At 34.6% G+C, this 26,080-nt stretch overlaps 3 protein-coding genes and 1 long non-coding RNA gene across 7 annotated transcripts; 2 read left to right on the forward strand and 2 right to left on the reverse strand.

The window, feature by feature from the left end:
• Window positions 1-829: 829 nt before the first annotated feature.
• On the forward strand, window positions 830-3,406 carry LOC141392273 (uncharacterized). Its single transcript, XM_073965224.1, has 3 exons — window positions 830-1,604; window positions 1,704-2,013; window positions 3,064-3,406. The coding sequence occupies exons 1-3, from the start codon at window positions 830-832 to the stop codon at window positions 3,404-3,406; spliced, it is 1,428 nt and encodes a 475-aa protein (XP_073821325.1).
• Window positions 3,407-7,868: 4,462 nt separating this feature from the next.
• On the reverse strand, window positions 7,869-10,361 carry LOC141394128 (uncharacterized). 2 transcript variants are annotated; one of them, XM_073968047.1, is made up of 3 exons: window positions 10,287-10,361; window positions 9,051-9,186; window positions 7,869-8,991 (listed from the first exon to the last, which is right to left on the reverse strand). In XM_073968047.1, the coding sequence occupies exons 1-3, from the start codon at window positions 10,292-10,294 to the stop codon at window positions 8,047-8,049; spliced, it is 1,089 nt and encodes a 362-aa protein (XP_073824148.1). In that variant the 5' UTR covers window positions 10,295-10,361; the 3' UTR covers window positions 7,869-8,046. The 2 variants fall into 2 exon arrangements, with proteins under 2 accessions (XP_073824148.1, XP_073824147.1); XM_073968046.1 differs by lacking the exon at window positions 10,287-10,361 and having other exon boundaries at window positions 9,051-9,301.
• A 52-nt stretch (window positions 10,362-10,413) lies between these two features.
• Window positions 10,414-19,567, forward strand: LOC141394126 (actin-binding protein IPP). Of its 2 annotated transcripts, XM_073968038.1 has the most exons (9): window positions 10,414-10,546; window positions 10,626-10,791; window positions 16,906-17,160; window positions 17,226-17,413; window positions 17,470-17,661; window positions 17,745-18,093; window positions 18,171-18,663; window positions 18,725-18,980; window positions 19,042-19,567. In XM_073968038.1, exons 3-9 carry the CDS (start codon window positions 16,908-16,910, stop codon window positions 19,174-19,176), a joined length of 1,866 nt encoding a protein of 621 aa, XP_073824139.1. In that variant the 5' UTR covers window positions 10,414-10,546; window positions 10,626-10,791; window positions 16,906-16,907; the 3' UTR covers window positions 19,177-19,567. The 2 variants fall into 2 exon arrangements, with proteins under 2 accessions (XP_073824139.1, XP_073824140.1); XM_073968039.1 differs by lacking the exon at window positions 10,414-10,546 and having other exon boundaries at window positions 10,568-10,791.
• A 2,195-nt stretch (window positions 19,568-21,762) lies between these two features.
• On the reverse strand, window positions 21,763-25,867 carry LOC141394130 (uncharacterized). Of its 2 annotated transcripts, XR_012410256.1 has the most exons (4): window positions 25,044-25,867; window positions 24,759-24,986; window positions 24,635-24,692; window positions 24,327-24,577 (listed from the first exon to the last, which is right to left on the reverse strand). It is a non-coding gene; the product is annotated as an uncharacterized lncRNA (long non-coding RNA). The 2 variants fall into 2 exon arrangements; XR_012410255.1 differs by having other exon boundaries at window positions 21,763-24,577; window positions 24,759-25,863.
• Between the last annotated feature and the right edge of the window lie 213 nt (window positions 25,868-26,080).

Raw genomic sequence — 26,080 nt, forward strand, 5'->3', positions numbered from 1 at the left:
AGTCGTAATCTTTTACATAACGTTGCGATTCATATCCTGGCCGCAGAAAAATATGTAATTTTCCTTTCATTTAACAGTTTTTTTTCCTGTTAACGATCATAATTAAAATATTTAGACGTTATTCCAGGAGCAGGGAGTAAGGGCTGCATAAGGTAAAGTGGCTAAAGCTACCCTTTCTAAGACTTACAATCCAAATAAGCAGAAGGTAAAGTGTTCCCACAATCCTTAATAAGACAAGTCAAGTCGACTCGTAGATCAATATCTTGGTCCCATTGCAGAAGCAATGGCCTCCGCGTGGTACTAGTGGAAGCTAATACGAGCGGCGTTTTGCCAGGCTGGTGGCAAAGCTGGCAACCCCAGCACCAGTCTAGGATGCCTTAGACCAATCATCTACCCATCCGAATACACATTGATTACTGAAACCGTTACAAATGAAAATCAAACACCAACCCCCTCGATGACGACCATTGGAATGAAACAAAGGATACGAATAGGCTCTTGGAATGTACGTACTATGTTGGAACCATCGAAGCTTGCTCAGATAGAAAAAGAATTCATCAACTACAAAATGCTGATACTTGGTTTAAGCGAAGTGAGATGGCCGGATAGTGGGGAAATCAACACTATCGGTGGATCAAAATTTGTGTACTCGGGAAAACATCTCGACCAACCCCGAGCTAGCGGCGTTGGAGTCCTCCTTTCTGCAGAAGCCAAAAAAGCTCTAATTGAGTGGAAACCACACACAGATAGAATAATTGTGGTCCGACTTAAAACAAAAGCAAGACCCATATCATGCATTCAATGTTATGCACCCACCGAACTCGCCGACATGGAATGCAAATCACGTTTTTATAGCGAACTATCAAATGTACTTAACAACATTAATCATGACGACATCAAAATTCTAATGGGTGATTTCAATGCACAGGTTGGGAGTGACAACCGCAACCGTGAAAATGTTATGGGCAAACATGGACTTGGTCAACTGTCTGAAAATGGAGAGCTGCTACTAGAAGTATGCGACAACTTCAACCTTGTATTAGGCGGAACACTTTTCCCGCACAAACAAATTCACAAAGTATCATGGGTTTCCCCGGATAGGCTAACTGAGAATCAGATAGATCATATTGCCATCAGCAAGATGTGGAGAGGATCCCTGCTTGATGTGAGAAACAAGAGAGGAGCAGACGTTGCGAGCGACCATCACCTGATTGTAGCTGATATACGATTAAAACTTCGATCTGTAATTCGCAACAACAGAAGTATGAGAAGATCATTGGACATCACAAAACTCAAAAACCATGACACCTGCAACAACTTCACGAACAAACTGAAGGAAAAAGTCAACAACCTCTCAGAGAATGAAGAAATTGAAGAATACTGCAAAAAGATAACATCTGCGTTCACTGAAACAGCAATAAATGAAATTGGCTACACCAAAAAAGATAGTAAACCATGGATTTCAGACACAACATGGGAACACATTGTAAAGAGGAAACAGTTGAAAGCCGAAATCAACAAGGCCAATTCTCCCAATCAAAAAGGAGAAAAGTTAAGACAATACAACTCTGAAGATAAGAAAGTAAAAAGAAGTGCCAGGAAAGGTAGGAGGAAATGGATACAAAGTCTTGCAGAAGAAGCAGAAAAAGCCAGCGAGACAGGAAGATTGAAAGACCTATACAAAATAACAAAACAAATTGCAGGAAACAACAAATGCAGCGCAAAACCCCTCAAAAATGAAAATGGAATCCTTACATGCGATAAGGACAAGCAGTTGAAAATCTGGGAAAAGTACTATAAAGGACTATTGACAACGAGCAACAATGAAAATATAAATATATGCGACTGTGATCCAATGCAGCACACAAACAACATCAGAGAAGATATTAATGTTTTAACTCCAACACCGGCCGAAATATCGGAAGCAGTCCAGCAACTTAAAAGTGGCAAAGCGGGAGGGCCAGACGGCATACCTCCTGAAATCTTAAAAATTGATATTCAGCTAACGACAAGGTTAATATATCCAATTATTAATCACTTTTGGACAAACGAACACCTGCCGAAACAACTAAAAGAGGGATTAGTCATAAAGTTGCCCAAAAAAGGCGATCTTCAAAACGTTAGCAACTGGAGAGGAATAACGTTGCTAAATATGTTAAATAAAATCATTGCACTTATTCTTCATAAGCGCATATCAACAATTATTGAACCCCAACTAAGACCAGAGCAAGCAGGTTTCATACCAAACAAGTCATGTGTAGACCACATTAACAGCATCCGAGTGATCGTGGAGCAGTCTGCTGAATGGTATTCTCCACTGTATCTAATATTTGTGGACTTTAAACGAGCGTTCGACACAATCCACCACAATGCTATTTGAAATGCATTGGAATGTAAAGTTGTACCCCGTAAAATAATTAACCTGATCAAAGAGCTATATAAAGATGCACATTGCCGTATATCTCACGAAGGCCTTGTAAGTGAAGAAATAAAGGTTAATGTTGGAGTGAGACAAGGTTGCGTCCTATCGCCGCTTCTATTTAACATTGTTCTTGATGTTATTATGAGAAGAGCTATGGCAGAACAATGTGGAGTGACAATAGGCCTACATGGAAATTTAGATGATCTTGACTACGCAGATGACATTTGCCTCCTGTCACACCGTTTCTCCGACATGTCTTCAAAACTTACAAATCTTACGGACAGAGCTGTTAGAGCTGGACTTCACATCAATATAGCAAAAACCAAATCAATGAGAATACATAGCGGAAACACCAACCACTTCCAAGTGATGAACCAGCCAATTGAAGATGTATCCTCATTCAATTATCTCGGCAGCATTATAACTACAAATGGCGGTAGCGACAAAGACATACAATGTAGAATCAACAAAGCTAAAACTGCATTTGGAATGCTTAATAAACTATGGAGAGATAGGACTATATCCTCGGGAACCAAACTAAAAGTATTTAACAGCAATGTAAAATCTGTTATGTTATATGGATGTGAAACCTGGATGATTCCAAAGAACCTAATGCGCTCCATGCAAGCATTCACGAATAGGTGCCTGCGTCGCATATATGGTATTTACTGGCCCAACACCATAACCAACAATGCTCTGTGGAATATGTCGAATCAACAACCACTGGAAGATGAAATTAAAGGAAAGAAATACAGATGGCTTGGTCATACCATGAGGAAAGCGTCGACTGGCGTAACCAAACAACTAATCGAGTACATTCCCCAAGGTTCGAGACGTATTGGTCGACCGAAAAACACCTGGAGGCGCCAAGTAGAATCTGAATTAAAAGAGAGCCGAATAACATGGAGTGAAATGAAAAACCTTGCCACGGATAGAGATAGATGGAAAACATTTGTGACGGCCCTATGTTCCAGTCGGAATTAAAAGGACTATATATATTCCAGGAGCGGAGTACGAATTTTCCGCTTAGTTTCCATCCATAAAGCCACACAAGGCACAGAGGTATTTCATACTGGACATGAGACCTTAAAGTTTGTTTTTCGAGTGTTTCAGTTTTCTTAAAATACAATAAAATTTTGGTCAATATGAGGTAAATTCTTAATTAAAAATCAATACCACATAAAATGTATACATTTTAGAATTTTTGTATCTATATATATAAAATAGAAAAATGTTTGTATGTTTGTTTGTTTGTTTGAAATTTATAGACTCAAAAACCGCTGAACCGATCTTGCTGAAATTTTCAGGGTATATTACTACATCGCCTGAAAGTAACATAGGCTATAAAAAGTTTCGAAATTCCGCTCTGATCCGGAGATATAGCATCAGAATCGGAGGTACCTCAAAAAAATTTAAACTTTGTATGCAAATATCTATAGAACGGTTACAGATACAGACTCCAAATTTGAAATGTGTGATGCATTTTAGCCTAAAAATAAATGTGCCAAAATATATCGAAATCGGCCCAGATTTGGATATAGCTCCCATATATATTTTCGTCCGATTTCAAGTATTTGATGTACCAAACACGCTATATATATCCGATTTCCATGAAATTTGGAATGCGTGACGGAACGTGGCTTATAACAAAATGTACAAAACTATATCGAAATCGGTTCAGATTTGGATATAGATCCCATATATATTTTCGTCCGATTTCAAGTATTTGATATACCAAACACGCTACATATGTCCGATTTCAATGAAATTTGGAATGTGGGACGAAATTTGGTCTATCACTAAATGTTCCGAAATATATCGAAATAAGTTCAGATTTGGATATAGCTCCCATATATATTTTCGTCCGATTTCAAGTATTTGGTGTACCAAACACGCTATACATACATGTCCGATTTCAATGAAATTTGGAATGTGTGACGGAATTTGATCTATAACTAAATGTGCCAAAATATATCGAAATCGGTTCAGATTTGGATATAGCTCCCATATATATTTTCGTCCGATTTCAAGTATTTGATGCATCATAAACGCTATATATGTCCGATTTCAATGAAATTTATAATGTGTGACGAAATTTGAACTATAAATAAATGTGCAAAAATATATCGAAATCGGTTCATATTTGGATATAGCTCCCATATATATTTTCGTCCGATTCAAATCGGTTCAGATTTGGATATAGCTCCCACATACATATATTTTCGGCCGATTTCCTTATTTTATGTACCAAACATGCTATTTACGTCCAATTTCAATGAAATTTGAAATGTGTGACGGAACTTGGTCTGGAAATAAACGTGCCAAATTATATCAAAATCGGTTCAGATTTGGATATAGCTCTCATACATATTTTCGGCCGATTTTACGCATTTGATGCACCAAACACGCTATATATGTCCAATTTCGGTGAAATTTTGAATGTCTGACGGAATTTGTTCTAGAAATAAATGTGCCAAATTATATCGAGATTGGTTCAGATTTGGATATAGCTCCAATGTATATATATTTTCGGCCGATTTCTTTATTTTATGCACCAAACACGCTATATATGTCCAATTTGCTGAAATAAAAATAAAATGTGTGATGGATATTGGCCTAGAAATATATGTGGCAATTTATATCGAAATCGGTTCAGATTTGGATATAGCTCCTATATATATTTTCTGCCGATTTCATGTATTTGAGGCACAAAACACGCTATTTGTATCCAATTTCAATAAAATTTGGAACATGTGACAGAACTTGGTCTAGAAATACATGTGCCAAATTATATCGAAATCGGTTCAGATTTGGATGTAGCTCCCGTACATATTTTCGGCCGATTTTACGCATTTGATGCACCAAACACGCTATATATGTCCCAATTCGCTGAAATTTGGAATGTGTTACAGAACTTGGTCTAGAAATAAATGTGCCAAATTATATCGAAATCGATTCAGATTTGGATATATCTCCCATATATATTATCCGCCGATTTTCCGCATTTGATGCACCAAACATGCTATATAGGTTCAATTTCGCTGAAATTTGGAGTGTGTAACGGAATTTGATCTGGAAACAAATGTGCCAAATTATATCGAAATCGGTTCATATTTGGATATTGCCCCTATATATATTTTCGGCCGATTTCCTGTAATTTATGCACCAAAGACTGTATGTATGTCCAATTTCATTGAATTTGGAATGTGAGACGTTATTTGGTGTAAAAATAAATGTGCAAAATGATATCGAGATCTGTTCAGATCGGAATATAGCTCCCATATATATTTTCATGTTTTTGTTATGTATGTCCAATTTCAACGAAATTTTGAAGATACTTAGAAGTCATCATTATATACACAAGTACTTATAGTTGAGAAGGAATTGACCAAGACTACAGCTTTAAATATTATATCTTTGAGAGACTTCTTAAGAATAATGTTTTAATATGATATAACTAAATCCTTCTTTGAGTAAGGATTTATAAAATAAATTACAAATATCCTCAAACCAAAGGTTCTCAAACCTGGTTCTATTCTTAATTTTATTCACTCCAAATCCAATATGTACAAATAAAGAGACATTAATACTGTAAGAGTATATAAGTACCGTAGGAATGCTTATAGTCGAAAAGGCTTTAGGATGAGTGTTACATCCTGAAACATACAAAAATACCATAGTAGCTCCAAAACAGCTGTGAATGGGTAGAGAACGCCTTCATATCTCCTATATTTATACGTTAAAATATATAAAAGGATTCCATTATATTTTTAAGTCGGGGTAGCAAAGCGCACCGGGTTCAGCTAGTACAATCTATTTCCTACAAACACATGCTTAGGGCACCGATGTGAAATAAATATTACGGCAATGACTAGATCGCCATCTACGGCTTCTTAGAAGGAGGCTGTGTGGCAAATTAGTATTACACTCTTTGAATAATGACTGAATATTAAAATTATTACATTCTAAATAAGAAAAATAAAATAATAAAATAAATAAAATAAAAAATAAGATCATATGAAGAGAAATAGTGAAACATTTGCAGCTATCCTGCAGTCAGGATATGGATCGCAACGATATGTAACAAAGTTATTACCAAATCCATCGTTCACTTTATCTATCAGAGATTCTCTGGCAGTCAAGTGGCTAAAATAATATGTAAAGTTTTTAAGCACCTAACTTCAGCAAAGCTCCGAAAATTAGGCCGAAAACTTGTGGTTCACTTTCAGTGTGAGTCACTGCATATCTGTATATTCTTATCGGAAACCGACCTTCATAAAAATAAGAAGTTTATCTCTCTATGATACAAAAATAAAATAAAAATTTGTTTGATAAATGTAGAAAAAACAATTTTTGCCCGGTGTCGTAGTCGAGCTTTTTTCACGGGGGGTTTGAAAGAAAAACAAACCCCCAGGGTCTCTCCCAGATATGTGGAGACAGAAACACCTTCAGTTTCCCTCGGGCGTTGCTGACCCCGCATAACTCAGAGACCCCCTTCCCATCCGCCACCCGGAAAGTAGAAGATTGGCAACTCCCATGGGGGTCTGTCCTATTGAAAACAGTACAATTTCACTTTTGCGCTTTGAAGCGAGGCGGAAAAAATAAGCAACAAAAACCCATTGTGTTCTCGCCTTTTAGGCCGCTGCACATACGGCTCGTTGAGCGTTGCGTTACAACAACCACATGAAAACTTCAAGAACAAACTTGGCATAACTTACGCTTTTTTCTTGAGGTTGTTGTTTTTAAAGCGTGACGCGACGCACAACGGACCGTATATGCCGAGGCAATTATTGTACACCTTAATATATCAACATTTGTTGTGTTTTTGTATGATAATTCAAGGTTAAGGTTAATACAATGAACTTTGTTGCTTGCTTCACGCTTGATTTCATGTAAAAGACTAAAGGCCAAGTACTACCTAATTAAAGTGCGATCTTGGATTTATTTATTCTTGTGCCTATATTGAGGCTTGGGTAAGCGTGATTTAATTTCATGAAAGAATATAAATGTTAAGGGTCAAATACATCTGTTCGATAACTTCGCAGGTAAAAGTATTTGCAAGTACTTACAACTGCGTAGTAGTAAAACTAAGTAGCTGCTAGCAGGTTCTGGATGAGACATATAATTTTGAAAAAGTGCAGTTTAAGGCCCCCTCCCGGACTCCCGGATCTCTTTCAAATGTCCATGTTATTTGCGGAAGTCCATTCTTTTCGAGGTAGAGTCCTTTAATATTCCGTAGCTATCCTTGATCTGATCACACTGTTTTAAAAGACAACCAAAACAATGTGGGTGCTTTTTTCTGTCCATAGTTGAAATGGCCACCACAACATCTTTTAATTGTTATTATCTACGCAAGAAATCAATTTTAGGTATGGTGAATGTATTTCTTTCGATATTTTACAGAATTTGTAGTAGTAGTTGTAAAAGAAAAAAAAATAAGCAAAGATTTCTTTAAGATATGCTTGCATTTCGCGATACTATATACTTCAATTTTTATTATAGGATATTGTTAAAATCATAAAACTACCCAATAGTATTAAATACAATTACAATATTAAATACAATATTAAATACAATTATAATATAAAAAATAAATTCATTTGTTTCACTTTTACATTATTCATTCAATTACATATATTTAAATTTTCTGGCGAAATAATTATACTATTTTCATCTAATTGTTGTTCTACTAAATCTTCTTCAATGTTAACTAAATTATTTACACCACGAAAGACTTCTTCCTCTTCATTTGTTGGCACAAAATCCAACAAAGTCATTTTAGGCGGTAAATTAATACGATGTACTCGTCGTATGTGATGTCTAAGATTTGTATTGGAACTAAATGTTTTTTGACATATTGCACAACGATGTTCTGTGTGTTCTTCTTTTAAATGGCGATAAAGTTCTGTTGCCAAATTAAAGGGCTGTGTACAAAATTTACAAATATGACACTTTAGGATATGTGTTTTTAAAAACTCTAATTTCGCAAAAGAATGTGGACAATACTGACACATATAGATAGACACATCTGCGGATGTAGATGGTGATTGTGTGCTAAGAGTTTCTTTAAAATCAAATATCGTGGGTGATTCCAAATTGTGCAGTTCAGTTACATCCTTTATTTCGACTGCTTTACAGTCTATTGTAAGTAAATTACGCTGCTGATTAACTTCTTCGGGATTTGTGTAGGAAGATGTTTCTATTGTGTGTAATTTAGCAGGAAAAAATTGTGTTACCACATAAGATGAATTCGGATTAATTGAAAGTTTGGGAGAATGCTGCAGTATGTCATCAGAGTCCAAGTTATTTGTTCTTTCATTTTGAGCTTCCTGATTAACATCATTGTAGTACTGGACAATAATATCATTTTCTTCATTTGTTTCATCTGTCGTGTCTTCTTCCAGTAGTTGATTCTCTTGCTTTTGATGATCATGACATTCGTCATAAAAATTCCGTAGATGATAACTGGCCTTTTTTATCTTATCATAGAACTTATAGCAGGTTTTAAACTCTTCCAGACACTGCCAACAAAGAAGGGGCAGAAGTGTTCCAAGTTCCAAAATTGCAAGCTGAAAGAAATGCTGATTTTAATGAAGTGTTTAACCAAGCATAACAATGTACTATTTACCGTATCATTAAAAACATTAATTAACTCTATAGTGTCTATGTACTCCTCTTCTGTTAATTTAACCTTATGATTCCAAATATTAATGTCACCTTTTTGTAAGCAAACCCGACAAGATTGTTTCAGGTCTTCTATATTTCTAAAATTATCCATTTTTAATTTAATTGAGGTGTTTTAAAAACAAACTTTTCATATGTAAATAATAAATATTTAATATTAGAAGTAAACAATAGCAACGATGCTAACTTTGATAACAAATAATAATCGAAATATACAGGGTGACCCAGAATACCTCAAAATTCTGGTTATGTTTTGGTCTGTTTCAGAACTCAAGAATCTACAAATGTTTACAACATGCATGTTCCAGAACCTTCAAGTATTTACAAATTTTACTACGATAACAATTTTTCCTTTATGATATTGAAAAAATCAACGTTTCAGTAAAGTTGGGCGTCATTTCTGATAAAAGAATAAAAAACAAGGGCAACTTTATTCTTGCACAACTTGTTATATTTGCATCTTGGTTTCTTCCTTTCACTTCTCTTTAAACAAAAATGGTGCTGAAGAGCGTTCTCTTTAAGCGGGGTGCAAACAATCACTTTTGACTGACAACTTTGCTCAAATAATCGGTTGCTTGATAGTGTGGCCGTTCAGGCAATCACAAAATATTTTGTGGTTGCTGGATTGTTTGACTGTTATCGATATTTGTGAAAAATCAGCAGTCAAAACTGATCGTGTGTACCCCGCATTAGAAACTTTTTACACGACAAATATGGGCGAACATAAATGGCCTGTTCCCGTACTTTATAAAGTTGTAAAAGTCGTAAAAGTTGTAAAAGTCGTAAACGATTTTCATATAAATTTTGTGTACGGGAACGCAAAATGTGTAAATGTGGTAAAAATTGTAAAAACTTTTTAGTTCTGGAACAGAGCTAAAGTTGCAACATATTTCAATACAACAAAGCAACTTTTTTTGTAATGTAAACTGTCAAAATTTTCGTCAAACGATCTCTTGTTGTCTCTTTTTATCGCTTGTGTTTTTCTATAAAGTGAACACATGCTATTTCTTATGCTTGGTTTACATTTACGAAATCCACTCGATTTCAACTGTCAAATCCATAGGTTAAATGTCAAATGAAATCCAATGGATTTCAGATGAGATTTCATTTGACGTTTGAGCTATGGATTTGACAGTTGAAATCGAGTGGATTTCGTAAATGTAAACTTAGCATTACTTACCGAATCATATGTTTTTTTGTTTTGATTTTTCATGGCGAACTCCTAGTTTTTTGACGTTTTAGATTCGATCAGCTGGGCTGAGGCATCTACCTTAGTAATTGTACCATGGACAGGAACCAAAAGAAACAAAGTGAGATTTGAAACTCAATCAACAGTAGTGAAGCATAGTTCCGATAATTCCTTTCAATGAACACTCCCCAAAAATATCCAATTCCATCAAATTTACACAGTAAAGAAATTAAAGTGAAAATAAATATAAAGTAATTATTGCAAATATTTAACAGATTAAAGTGAACAATAAACATAAAATAAATAATGTGCATATAAACCTTTTTCCAGATGAATTGACAACTTTCATTTAGTTTATATGGAGAACAAATGAAACGGATGAGTGAAAAATTGCTGGCCAATTAAAATTAATTAAAACTAATTAAAAAAAAGTTAGTGCAATATACCGAAAAGCAGCAACCTCAGCAAACTATTCAGAAGACTTTTTTGTAACAAAGTAAGTAAAGATAATTTTATTTAACTGATTTTCGATTTTTTTTTGTATTAAGTATAGTTATTGTATGTATAGATATGAAATGAAGAATGTGAAAAAATGAAAAGATATTGTTGTAGATGTTGCATGTTGTGCTAAGACTAATATGTATGTACCATTTCAATAATGCAAATAATGAATGCAATCCATTTATGTGCAGTGTCAATGACATTTTGCCCAAAAATTTCATTCCTCGACTTCGTTTGTTCCAGGTTTGCAATGGGTATAATTAAATTCGGATATGGACTTTACATATCTAGTTTGAGAGCTACTTAAGGTAGTGTTCATATAGTGAGACTTTACATACATAGGTACATGAAAGATGTTTAGTATTGATCCAATAAGTATTACATTTTCCACGATAATTGGATTTATTTTCATAAATTTACCCATTTTTATGTAAAACGTAAATAAAAGTTTATTGTCACATTCCGTTAAATCGTTTATAAACCTCTGTTATTAGCATAAACAGAGCTCTGGCATTAACATAATGTGTGTTCGTTTACTCAAAATTTGTACAAATTGTTACTGGATGTTGTTCGTTTACACTACAGTACAATGCAAAAGACATTAGCCGATTACAAGAAGTTACTGGACTTGTACAAATTTGTACAAATTGTTGAGTAAACGAACACACCTATAACTAGGTATTTAACTTAGTGCTATGTTTACATTTACCAAATCCACTCGATTTCAACTGTCAATTCCATTGCTCAAACGTCAAATGAAATCCAATCGATTTCAGATGAGTTTTCATTTGATGTATACACAAAGGAATTGACAGATGAAATCGAGTGGATTTCGTAAATGTAAACATAGTCTAGGGCCTGTTTCGCTATGTCGAAAGAAAATGATTGCGAACGAAAATCACCTAAACTTTGGACTTCATGGCAATATTGACTTTGTGTTTGCTTTAAAACATCTATTTAAAAAATCATAAACGTGATTAGTTGTTTTTCTTTCGTTTTCATTTTCGTTCGAAATAGTGAAACGGGCTGTTAAAAAATTTACTTCATCAGCCTGTTTCTGTATGTTGAAAGAAGAATGCGTGCAAAAGAAACACGTCCAAACTCTTGTGTGTTATTGTTTTGAAACACAAGCAAAGGTAAAATGATTTCGAAAACAAAAGTTCGGGCGTGTTTCATTCGCACACATTCTTCTTTCGACATACAGAAACTGGCTGAATATCTTTAGGCCCTGTTAAGAAGACAGTTTCAAGGAATTCATCAATTGTCACTTCAAAAGTGAACTTATTTTATATTCGAATCATATTCTATATTTATATAATTTTTAATATATTGTATTTGGGAGTAGTTTATGCATATTGCGTCGTTTTCTTATTTGCTTTTCGTATTGAATGTTCATTAATTATAAGTTCTTATAAGTTTGAGTAGTAATATGTAATTATTTGTTGAAATCGAAAAGTTTGCTGGGACTGCTAACCACTGGTCCGAATTTATGTAAAGAAAGATCTTTATTGCAAGAATGTTCAAGTGGTACAAGAAGGAACATTTTGTCAAGCTGAATTGGGTAGTATTCATGGGACAGCTGCCACAACAGATGACAGTGATTTCTGCACAACTCCAGCATGTTGTACTTATACTCAGCAGTGGTATCCTCCACAATAATATGGAGGTATAACTAACTTTGGAACAAATTGAATACTCTACCAGCTCACAGAAAAAATCTGAAAATTTGTTTTAAATTGTAAGTTTTTTCTAGGTAGCCGGCCTTCGGCCGGGGATTTAAGATTATCTCCTATGGACAGGAGCCAACTTCGGGCATAATAACAACATTTTTTTAATTTAATATTTTTTTCTTACTTTAACAAGGGAATTTTAGGAACTTCAGGGGCCCATATCTCGTGAAGTACAAACTTTACATTTTTGTAATCAGGATGTAAAGATCTACCTGTGGTAAACATTTCAGATTTTTCCTCCAGGAGTATTCTATTTATGCCCTAACTTTGTCACTCCATTAGTAACACATTGAAATATTCGTCGGAGATCCTATAATGTATACATTACATTTGGGCAAAAAAAAAACATTTTTTTAACTTCCACCCCCTCAATTTTTTCCATTTGATACAAAAACTTATATATGAAATTTTACGGCTATCGGTTAACTTTAACCCGTGCCAACTGAGCGATTTTTGTTTGCATAGTAATTTGTAAGGGGCCACGAAAAATCTCTAAAGGGCGCAATTATGGTCCAAAAACTTTACCAGTTCATTGCTGTGGCTAAAAAACCAATACTACGAAAATTTGTGAAAATCGGGTCGGAATTCGATATAGCTTTATATTAGGTCCAAAATCGGCCAAATATGAGGTCCTTCTGGTTACTCATTCTTTTTTTTTAGTTACAGACAAATGTCGGTAAAATTAAAATGCTTATAATTTCGGTATTTAACGATATTTTTCGGTAAGTTAGCGACGATTAAAAAGCATTCGTAAAGTTCTACCGATAGCAAGATTGCCAACTTTTACTTGAAGTTTTAATTCATAACTTTGCATTTTAATTTTACCGAATTTTGTCGGTAACTTCAAAAATTATTTAGAGTATCGCTCTACTGATCTCTGGAAGACAACTATACATAAATCGATCTCCTTTTATAGTACGTTTCGTTTAAAGCGTAATTTTTTTCCAAGAAAAGTACAAGTCTTTTTTAGCAGATATTTTTTTTCATGTGGAATTGCACATTTGATCTACCTTCGGTAATTTTTTGTTGAAAAATATTGCATAGTTTGGTCACACGAAAAAGACTGGAGGAATCAAACCAAAACTTAATTATTATGCCTGTCCGTGTACTCGATAATTATTACAAATTTTTCTAAAGTTTACAGTTTATAATGGAAAAGTTGCTAAAAAAGTTTCAGTAACATTTAGTAAAAATTATCAACTACAAGGACTGACCTATTCAAAGCAAATTTATATAAGGTATATGCATGAATTACAACAACTAACAAATGTAAAAAAACAACATTGTTGTTATTGAAAATTAATCGTCAAAGAAAATATTGAATAATATGGTCGTTCCAAAATTTTTTTCAGGAATAAAAATTTGAATCAATATGTAAATAAAACGCATTCAGAACTCTCGTATGTAGTTTTTATCATGGTACAATCATTACAAGGTAGGACATAGCAAACATACATATGATTACAATTTTTTCCTGAGGTCCTCCTATTGTGTCAAAACTGTTTTGACAAATGCCAAAATAAATTGATTGAAAATAAAATAATAAAATCAAAATATAATTAAAAACTGAATACAATACACACATTATTCGAAAACAAACGAGACTTTAACATTATCGAGGAATGCCTTTAAGCAATTGTTCAGTTTAGTGGAATATGTGGTGGCTACCTCTGGTGATTGCAATTTACCGATGTACAACCACAACTGATTTCTTGATTTCTTATTTTTCTGTTTGGAGGCAGCCAGGTGCCCTTATGAAAGTGAAGATACTTTAATCTGGTGTTTTGTAGATGCGAAGTCTTATCTGCCTCATCCTTAGTCAGATGTCATATGCAGGATGCCGGTCATATGTTTTTTCTAAGCACTCGCAGAGTATATTCTTCCATGTATTCAGTGGGAGCTTTCAAATTTCAAATAAAACTGATTTTGAAAAACTTAGCCTCTATCCAATCGCAGCAAGTCTTTATTCGGGGCGAAGCTGGATACCAGATGTTTTAATCTCCGACCAGCTACAAACGACCGAACTCATGCTTTGTGTCATTGCGTATAATACAGTGCGTCAGAACCGTTGTTTTTTATCTTTCTCCCATACGTCAGCCTCACCATAAATAACTAAAATAGCGTTAAATTTGTCCGGGCCTAACGTTTAATAAACTCCACCATGAAGTTTTTCATTACAATACATTTGACCTACATTTTATCCACCACTTCAATCCGTACGGACACTAGAGTGATCTCCACAGGCAGACGGACGGACATGGCTATATATATGCTTGTCTAAATTATTATTTCATATGGGGCGCGTTAATAAATCAAAAAACAAATTATATTTCAAATCAAATGTAAACAAAATAAACATTGACAATATTTCAAATAAACAAAACTTGTTGCTTTTGTTATTAGTAATTTTGAAGTTATAAGCAAACTGGCTTCAGAGTTGTTTTTTGAAAATTTCATTAACCTGACCAACCTTCTAATAACACTGTGCAACATTTTTGAGCCAATTGCGTGCAAACAACTTCTGTCCAGAATTTTATGAATGTAGAGGACCAATAGGCAAAAACGATATTTGGGTTTTGTTTTCTTAGATCGGGTTCGGTTTTTATGGCCTCATTGTTAAAGATCGAATTTTTAAAACAAATCGGGGCTGTAACTCTGAAACCAATACGAATCTTGTTTTGACATCTGTAGCAAACTTCTAGATAAGAGCAAGAAGAAAATATTTGGAGGAATAGTGAACTCGAAAAACTGAATTTATTGTCTCAAATTTTATAATATATCTAAAAATTCTATAATTTGTGTATATTTCGCAGCGTATCTCCCAAAATGTTAAATTCTTCTTAATGTTACATTTTGGGAAAATATTCTCTGGAATGTAATACACAACTCTTCAGAACATTATATTGTTGTAAAATGCCTCTATCGCCTTGTTTATAGCAAATTTTTCAACAACGATTTGGTAAATATTTCAGTAACTCATTGAAATCCCCAACATGAGAATAAACACACAGGCTGTGTGAAATAAGTTTTGTAAAAGGTATGTTATGAAATACCCCTTAAACAACGTGAAATAACAATTTTAGAGTTTCAGAATGTTCTAAAGAATTGATGGTCACATTATTTGGATAATTTTTAGAACGGTTACTTGTTTCAACTTCTAACAGTTTAGTTGTTACTGACCAGAATTTCAGAAATTATATAAACTTTTCTATATTTTAACGAGTTTGATGAGCTAGATGCAGCTTTTCCTAGTTCATCTGTTTGACACATAAGTTCTACTACTTTAGGGCTACAATATTGCTAAAGACTGCAAAGCAAAATTCTTATTAGTTTCGGAGATAAAGGTCCGATCACTGGAAAAAATGCTAATTTTAGGTCGGTTTAGATGAGGCCATAAAATCTGAACCCGATCTAAGAACACAATACCAAATTAAGGTTTTTGTAGTCTCAGTATGTACTTTCAGAAAATACCCATTAGAAGTTGTTTGCATTTCCAGTGCTGCACAGTGTAATTGAACCATGGTTTTTATTTCACGTTTAGGATGAAAAGCAGTATTTTATGGTTACAAGTTTCGAAGTTTCAAATTTCATGAGTAGACCCTATTACATTTTGAAAACTAAATTTTCAAAAAAAGTAAGAATACAGCTGATTGTCACTTCTACCTTATATAAATAAGGCCCATACCTATATACCATGGTACAATAATACAGGTAGCATTATCATGCCAGCTGATGGTAACATAATGTGTCAACTGCATTGAATTTATGTCAAATTTTGACATCTTATGTTGCCAACAATTGCCGATGCGGCTACCTGTGTATTTGTACCATGCTATATACGGACGTATACCCAGGGCGTGTGTGGTGAAAAAAGTAGAACACATGTATTTTTATGAGAACTACCGAAATACGTCGAGCGTATCCTTTTTGTAAGTTGAACAAATCCAACTATGACAGAACGTTATTGTTTGTATGTGTGTATGTTTTGTATTTTAAAAACAAAAGCCCAACAAAACATGAAATACAATTCATTGGGAAGGAAAATTATTTGTTTTACGAATGAAAACATTTAAGTAAGTTACGGTCGCGGATTTTGTGTGTTTTAAATGTGATTTGGGACTCAACGTATTTGGGTAATACGGACGCTCAGAGAGCGTTGTTTTGGTAGGTTGGTGAAATATTTGTGTACGTCCCGTCGTTATTTAGCTTTAGCAGTATACCTTGGACCTATTACTATTATGTTTGTCCATATTTATATTAGGCAAGTTTGCAACGGTCAGTTTGAACGAGAGAGTTGAAAATTGCCTAATATAAATATGGACTTTCCTAGTACGCTTGACTTACAACAATTTTCATGTGTATTTAATATTTCCTTATAGAAATGCCACCGTTGAAATCGTACTCGCCACAAAACGAATATAATGGTAATGGTAACAATAACTCACCTACCGAAAACACCTCAGGAGCAAGTGGATCATCTGAAGCCTCAACTTCAAATGTTACCACGCTGAACATTCAACGTTCCAACACTAAATCACCACCATACTGCAATGGCCAATATCCATTTAAGGTATTGTCGAATTTGCAACAATTGCGTTCACAGAAACGATTTTGTGATGTTGATATAGTGGCAGGTAAGTTTTTTTAAAGCTAAGTGCTAAGAGATTACGAAATAATTAATATTTAATTATTTTTATAGGTGGAGCAACTTATTATTGCCACCGTGTTATTTTAAGTGCTGCTTCATGCTATTTTGAAGCTATGTTCCGGCCAGAGTTGGGCTTAAACGAGGTAAATCAAAAAACAGTAGTATTGCATACTATTGATGGTGATATATTAAGTATACTATTGGATTTTATTTACACCGGGAGATGTGAGATAACTCAGGTAAGCATATTACGAATTTGAATAGATTACAATATAGTTATTGCTTGTGTTTTTAGTCCAACGTCCAAGAACTTTTAGCTGCTGCTGATATGTTACAGCTACATGAAATTGTTGATGGCTGTTGTGAATATTTATGCCGTGAACTGCATCCCAGCAATGCTCTTGGAATTTTACGTTTTGCTGAAGCACATAATTGTGAGGCATTAGCCAAGAGTGCATTGAACTATGTTCATGGTAATTTTCCAGCGGTAAGTCATGTTCTTCAATAAACCAGCTTATTAACCTAATAATTCCACCTCTGATTTCCTGTCTTCTATTTTCAATGTTACAGATTGCCCAGGAAGATGAATTCTTGGAAACTCCTCAAGCTCTCTTATCGCAATTGTTGTCGTCGGAACTTTTGCGCGTTGATTCTGAATCTCAAGTTTTTCAAGCTGCATTACGTTGGATTAAGCACGATGTAACCCAAAGGCGTTGTTTTGTTTTTGATATTTTATCGTTGGTACGCCTGGCGCTGGTTCCTGTCAAGGTTATAGACCAAGCATTAAGAGATTGTCGTGACATGTCAGTGAAAATTGCATTGCGATCTATATGCAGAGATATTGCTTCGAAGCGTGGACAATTGGTACCTTTGCGTGTTTGCCCTCGTCAACTGGCCAAGAAAAATATCTATATTATTGGTAATGAATGATTTATTTCATGTTTAAAACTACTCTCAAAATTTAATTTGAAAAAAAATCACCGATTTCATTTTTAGGTGGCTCACGCCGGGAAACATCTTCCACCTGGAATCCGGCCGATGATATCTTTGATACTGTGGCGAAATTCGATATCTTTCGCAGAGAATGGTCGGAGACAGCACCCATGGAAATTGGTCGTATTCTTCCGGGTGTCGCGGCATTAAATGGTAAAATTTATGTTATTGGTGGGGAAAGAGGTGCCCAAATTTTAGCTAACGGAGAAGTGTATGATCCCCAAAACGATTGCTGGTCACCAATATCACCAATGATTGTGCCACGTTGTGAATTTGGTTTGTGTGCAATGGATAATAGTCTATTGGCAGTAGGTGGCTGGATTGGTGATGATATTGGAGGTTCAATGGAACGTTACGACCCGGATAAAGATGTTTGGGAGATTATTGGAAATTTACCAGAACCACGCTTCAGTATGGGAGTTGTGAGTTTTGAAGGTCTTATTTACATTGTGGGCGGTTGTACAATTTCCACACGTCACCTAAATGATCTTGTTAGGTATGTACCTGTACAAACATGTATCCTTAACAAATTGTTAACATGTTTCCATATTTTACAGCTATAATCCCGTTACCAAAGAATGGCAACCCTTGGCTCGAATGCAGGTTGCTCGCTGTCAAATGGGAGTTGCTATACTAGATCGCTATTTATATGTTGTGGGTGGCAACAGTAGTTCTCAGGCAGTTTTAAGTTCCGTGGAACGTTATAGTTTCGATGATAACACTTGGTCTACGGTTTGTGCAATGTCTGTGCCTAGAGCTATACCAGCTGTTGCTGCTGCTGATGGTTTACTATATGTGGCCGGCGGAGATCAGGTAATTATTTAATTAAATTTTCAAAGTCCCTGGTACAAATGTCAATTTTATTCTCTTATAGCCATGTGAAGCCACGTTTTATCGTGCTCAAGTCACTATAAGCGCAGTCGAATGTTATGATCCTTTGACCGATACTTGGAAAAATTGCCCAGATTTGCCGGTTAGTCGCTCTGAAGCTGGAGCAGTAGTTGTTTAACCCAACAATAACATCCAATAGTATCAAACATTTATATCTGTATTATTTTTTCATATTGTGTATTATTTAATATAGCTCTATTCATTAACTGTTATTCTCAAACGCTGCTACATATTTAGGTTATAATGAATCAATAATCTCTCCTCTTTCTATGTATTTCTTTGTAGCTTTTAAGTTTTATATGTAGTATGTATCAATACAAAAATGTTCCATGATTTTTGTCGTTAAAGTGCAAGCCAATCACAAACTAATCCTTTAAAAGGTTCAACATAACCCCCCCAATCATATTGAATGTGAAGATTATTCCAAAAATGAAATTGAAATCATACGTATAACATAATTGATGTAAAATTACTGAAAAATAAATATATATTACATATTGAAATAACAATAATTTAGTTTGGTTTATTCCTAGCTTAGCTACAAATTTTAGATCTTTCTGAAATTATTACTATATATTGATATCTTTTTTTTTCGTAAAGAACGTAACCAAAACCAAAACTTTTGAAATTTTCTGGTATAATAAAGCCCGATGTGAAACCGGTTTAATACTTATTTTGACAAAATCTACGTTTGTCTTAAAAGGCATATAATTATTGTCAGCATTCATAAAACGGGATATTACATATAAAAGGCTTTGAATTGTCTCTTAATATGGTCTGATACAATCCTTGGGCATCAATTGAATCAGAAATGTATAATATTCTGTTACAAACCTGCTCCCAAAGCATCAAAATATAAGCAGTACTAAAAAAGCATGAAAATTTTACCTTGAACAACGTCGTTTTCGTATTATGATCATTACCGTCACTATAGGGGCGAAAAGCTTCGTATAATTGTTCATTTCTGAGTCAATTGATGCCCAAGGATTGTATCAGACCATATTACAAGACAATTCAAAGCCTTCTGTGTGTAATTTGCGCCTAGAATTCCGCTGAGTCTATTAACTTCCTGGGAGATCTGAGGAAAAACGTACATTTATCGACGTCCAGGAAGGAATATTTTGCACAAGAACAACTACAAAGCTTTCTAGAGTCTCAAGATTTACAATCTGACACTAATTCTGTGTTTTTTATAAAGTACAATACCTAAAAACACAAAGAATTTAGCAAGGACCAGCTTAAATGAGCTATACAAGAAGTCCGACCCTATATAACGGTATTAAGCACCCAAAACAATTTTTTTCTCTAAAATATATCTCAGACACCCATACACATTCGCCAAAACAATAAAATGTATAAATTTTGCTGTTAATTCTATTAATTGTACGTTAATACTCATATTTCCTTGGGGCGTATGTATACTTTTGTAATTATCATTTTTTGTTGTTTTGTAAAATTTACCGTTATTTATACTATGGAATATACTTTTGTTGTATTAAACATTGTTTATTAGTGAGAAGAAATATAACTGTGTACTTGGAATTTCATAAATATCATTATTTATCCTAAAACCCGAGATTTATGGGGCGTACGTACACTTATGTAAGACTGTGTATATGGAAGTAATATTTAGTTCCTTGGGGAACAAAAATATGTACTCATTTTTGTTGACTAATTTCAACATATGCAGACACTGCGCGTTATTGAAGACCAAAAAAATAGGATACAAAAAGTAGGTACATAATTTGGTATGGTCCGAAAGATAAAACTGAAAATATACCCTTAAGACTCTTAAAGACTAGGAACCTAATCTTTGAAAGTCCATAACAGCAAAAGTTCGTGTGACAGAGACAAACGCCGAGGAAAGTACCTATGTACTTTTGCTGTTATGGACTTTCAATGATTAGGTTCCTAGTCTTTAAGAGTCTTAAGGGTATATTTTCAGTTTTATCTTTCGGACCATACCAAATTATGTACCATTTACTACCTTCTCTAATAGAAAAATTTTCGACGATTACCTCCTTATCTGGACTCTACAATAACAAAGTGTAGATTCGTAGCTCTAGGTCCAAGCTTTATCGCTGCGCCTAATAGGGATTTTTAATCCGATAGTACCGATAGAAAAAACTATCTATCGATATTGAAGTTTTAAAAATAATCGATATTATCGATAGTACCATCGAATTTTTGCCAGCTCTATTTTGATGAAACATGGGATATGATTTTATATTGGACCTTCCTGACAGTTTTCTGTCAGGATCTTGTTAGGATCCTGACTAACAAGGATCACAAGGAGTATACCAATGCCAAGTTTAAACTTGCGCTCCAAAATCCACTGGATTTCACGAAATCCTGAAATACACCCCGGTGTTTACACTTACCCCCTGTTTTGTAACTATTTTTTGTTCGTGCTCAGCCCCTAGATGACACACAGATCTAATTCTTCGTAGAAACGTTCTATATACATATAGTTAGGAATTCCTCATTGAAAAATCAGCGTTCCACATTTGCGCTAAGGCGAGTAAATCGATCTACAAAATTTGAAAATTCGTGTGCTAACATAACATTTCTTTACAAAAACAGTGGGTTATTTCTTTGTTGATTTCAAACATACCACAATAATGAAGGTAGATGCATATGCGCAGATGATCGAACGTGAATTTTCAAAACAAGTTGTTGTAAATTGAATTAGTCATCAAAAATATACGACAATATACAACTTTATTTCGAAAATGATTGTAAAATTATCTATATATCATATTATTTGTGTATAGTACTAACAAATGAGAAAATAAAAAATGATTTTACGTTGAGGCATCATAATAATAAATTTTGATAGATAAAAGCTGTGTTCAGAACCTGCAAAATATTACTACTTGCAGTAGTTTTCGTGCTAAAAATACGTTCCCGTACTCCGAAATCTAGCAAGACTTGCACTTCTCTTTAAACAAAAATAGCTCCGAATAACCACCGTATTTTTCACCTCAGAACAAACCAGTAAACACACATTACGCATAACATCAACCACAATATACCACTCTACTTCCACAAACCTGCAATTAACCAACAACCGTATATCACCTCAATTGTTTATAAACCGGCATCTATCATCATCACAACCTAATCAACAATACATCAACAACTCTATAATAGACCAACCATCATAACACACAACCTTTCTAAGGATGATCACAATGGACCTCAAGGTAGGTCTCCGAGTGAAGTAGCTACCAACAATGGTAGCTGCGCGTCCTAAAACCAAACCAAAACCCTCTTCTCCTGTTATCTGCCATACAATTTTGGCCTAGTAGAAATTAGCAGCATGTTCATTGGCATCTAAATACGATAGCTGATACGTTGATTTTTTTCATTTCTGCTGGAGTTTTTGCAAGTTCCGTCATTTTTCTGTTTCCTTATTTTTCAAGAAATTTTTATGGGGAAGCAATTTTTGACAATTCGCTCTTTTTTCTAACATTACCCTTAAAAAAAAGTATGGGAACACAATGAAAAATAGCATTGTAACAAAGTAATTTGATATTTTTTTACATATGCTCTGTTCCAGAACCTGCAAGAAGCTACTATTTTTTACTACGATAACATTTTTTCCTTTATGTTATCGAAGAAAATAGTAAAAATTAGTAGATTCTTGCAGTACTGGAACAAACCAATAATTTACAAATTTTGATACTAAAATTTTTTGTTGCAGCAATTGACCATCTACCTTCTTTATTGTGATACGTGAAGTGTTGCAACTTTTGATATTTTTTTAGGCAAAAACAGGCTTACTAATTACCGACCGATCGCGTTAATCTCAGTTTTCATGAAAATTATTAACCTTATGGTTAAGGAGCGTCTTCAATCATTTCTCGACAATAACTCCATTCTGCCCCAAAACACCTATGCATATAGGAAGAATCTTTCAGCGTCGATGTGCATCAACGATTTACTTTTCACTATTAATCTCCATAAAGAAAGAGGGGAAAAGTTAATTCTTCTTTCTCTTGATGTCGCACAAGCATACGATTGCGTAAAAATTCAAATTCTCCATCGAATTTTGGTCGAATTAAACTGTCCAGTTGATATAATACAGTGGGCAATACATTTTCTTCAGTCTAGAACACTCATCTTAGGAAAAGAGTCTCTTCAAATTCATAACGGTTTACCACAGGGAAGCTGCTTAAGCCCTACGCTTTTCAACCTGTATACCCTCGGACTTCACGGAATTAATGATCATTGCACATATACGTTCCAATTCGCGGACGACTTTATCATCTTGTCGACACACAAGCAGTTTGAGGCAGCAAATGAAAATCTTCAATTGAAAGTAAACCAGTTTTCCAACATCCTCTCAAATCTCAATCTCAAACATAACCATGATAAAACGGCAGTTATGTATGTCGCAAAAGGAGCAAGAAAGACACCTCATATCACAATACAAGGAAACCGAGTAAAGTCTGTCCAATCCATAAAATTTCTTGGGAGACACATAAAGAACAGCCTAACGGTGAAGATGCATTATGAAGAAACTCTAAAATCATCAATGCCCACCCTCAATGCTTTAAAAATGATAAATTCCACACGTTTTGGCATTCATCCGAAAGTAGCTACAAACCTATCAAAGTCCTTACTGTTTTCCAAAACCGAATACTCTATTTCGTCAATGTCACACATGCCTACGTACATAAACAAAAAACTTACAAGTTTCCAAAACCAAATCCTCAGGAAAAATCTCGGTCTCACTCCATCAACGCCAGTACACATAATATATGCCCTTGCCATGATTCTACCTCCACAACAACGGTCACAATACCTAGCTGCAAAGGAGCTTATCAAATTCAAAAATGTCACAACCCAGCACATATAATAAAATAGCATCACATGCTACATCCAAAACAAGTCTAGGTATGATTTATAACAAGTTCCGATTCATCTTTGATAATATTGTCGTAAACAAGTTGGAATTGCCAAGCAGTAAAATTGTCTTTCTATTAGACATCTTCCAATCAAACAAAAATCAACTTCCAAAAGAATACTTCAGAACCATTCTTCAGCAACAAATACACCAGTTAAAATCCTTTGGTTGCTCCATCTGGGCAACTGATGCTTCCATCATGCAAGAAGGGACAGGGTGCGCTGCCTGCAATATATCATCAGGAGAGAACTTCCTCTTTAAAATAAATTCCAAAACTTCATCACTTATGGGAGAGCTTCACGCGATAAATAAAGCTATCGACATCATCATTGAAGACGGCATCGAAAGGGCAGCAATTTTAACAGACAGCAGGAATGCATGTTTATTACTCAAAAACAATCACGTAAACAATTATCTAGTTAACACCATACTCAACAAGGTAAACAATTCAAACATAAGTTCAATCACACTAATATGGACTCCTTCACACATTGGCATCCCAGCCAATGAACGAGCAGACCACTTTGCCAAACATGCTGCAAGTGCCGGATGTATAATTCCAACCAGCTTGTCGATCAAAGATGCGTATTCAGCGATTTACCAACATCTATGGAATGAATGGAATGTTAGTTACAAAGAAATATCACAACAAAAAGGCACTTACTTTGCACAATTTTTTCCCTCGCCTCCTAAAAGTCATTGGTACTCAAAAAAGGATCTCACTGCAGATGAAATAAAGATATTTAATCGATTATTTACTGGCCACACTTACGGCAAAATTTACTTACACAAGATGAAAATAATCCCCGACAACCTATGTCACTATTGCCAAACTCCAGAGTCAGAAAATCACGCCATCTTTGAGTGTCCTAAACATCGCAACAGTAGAAAGGAATTTTCCTTTTTCACCAAGTTCCAAAATCTCCAAAACTTTCTCAAAAATGCCAGTTCCAGCGAATACAAAGAGTTATACAAATTTGTTCAAACAATCAAATTAGAAATCTAAGCAGACAAAACTACAACAACAATCCAGAATCAGCTGTTTGTTCAAAACATCAACTGTATATGAGTACCTGTGTACAACTGCCAGCGGTGGACTATGGTTACCTCGGGTAATCGTCCAACCTTTAGTATTTAAGTAACCTTCCGTCATTAAGTAATCAGATTCCAAGAAAAAAAAAAAAAAAAAAACAGGCTTGTATATCAAGGGTACTGGTTGATTTTTGTATACGAAATAATGGTAAATTTTGTTCGATTTCGCGCGAGATCACGAAACGCCTCCGAAATCACGAAACGATGCCGAATGTAAATCAAACATAAAACAAGCACATATAAGCTCTGTTCCAGAACTAAAAAGTTTTTACAATTTTTACCACTTTTACACGTTTTGCGTTCCCCTTTCACAAAATTTATATGAAAATCGTTTACGACTTTTACAACTTTTACCACTTTATAAAGTACGGGAACAGGCCAATAGTTTTTTTTGTGTAACAGCTATACCTAATTTAAGTCGTAACGTACAAAAAATATTCACCTACCTACCACAACAACGCTCTCTGAGCGTCCGTATTACCCAAATACGTTGAATCCGAAATCCCATTTAAAACATAAAAACCGCGACAGAAACTTTATTAAATGTTTTCATTCGTAAAACAAAAATTTTTCCTTTGCAATAAATTGTATTTCATGTTTTGTTGGGCTTTTGTTTTCAAAATACAAAACACACACATACATACATACAATAACATATCGTACGTTCTGTCAAAGTTGGAAATGTTCAACTTACAAAAAGTATACGCTCGACGTATTTCGGTAGTTCTCATAAGAATACATGTTTTCTACTTTTTTCACCCCATACGTTTTTGGAATACGGTCGTATTTAGGCATAGCAGTAAGCTTTTATATTGGAACTTCGTGTAAGTCTTACAGCGTGTTTTTGTAAAAACTTTTTGCCCATTCGTTCGTCGATTTCATGAACGAAGACACAATTTGGTTTTCATAGCGGTTGACGTTTGTATTCGTGTGACAAACAAATGAAAGCTTTTTATTTTCGTAATTTTTTTGGTTTTCGTAACAAAATCAGACGCACGAATACGTCAAAAATAAACGA

This window comes from Musca autumnalis, unplaced genomic scaffold (genome assembly GCF_047663935.1).
Source record: "Musca autumnalis isolate F117 unplaced genomic scaffold, ASM4766393v1 scaffold_2, whole genome shotgun sequence".
In the NCBI taxonomy this organism is placed as follows: Eukaryota; Metazoa; Arthropoda; class Insecta; order Diptera; family Muscidae; genus Musca; species Musca autumnalis.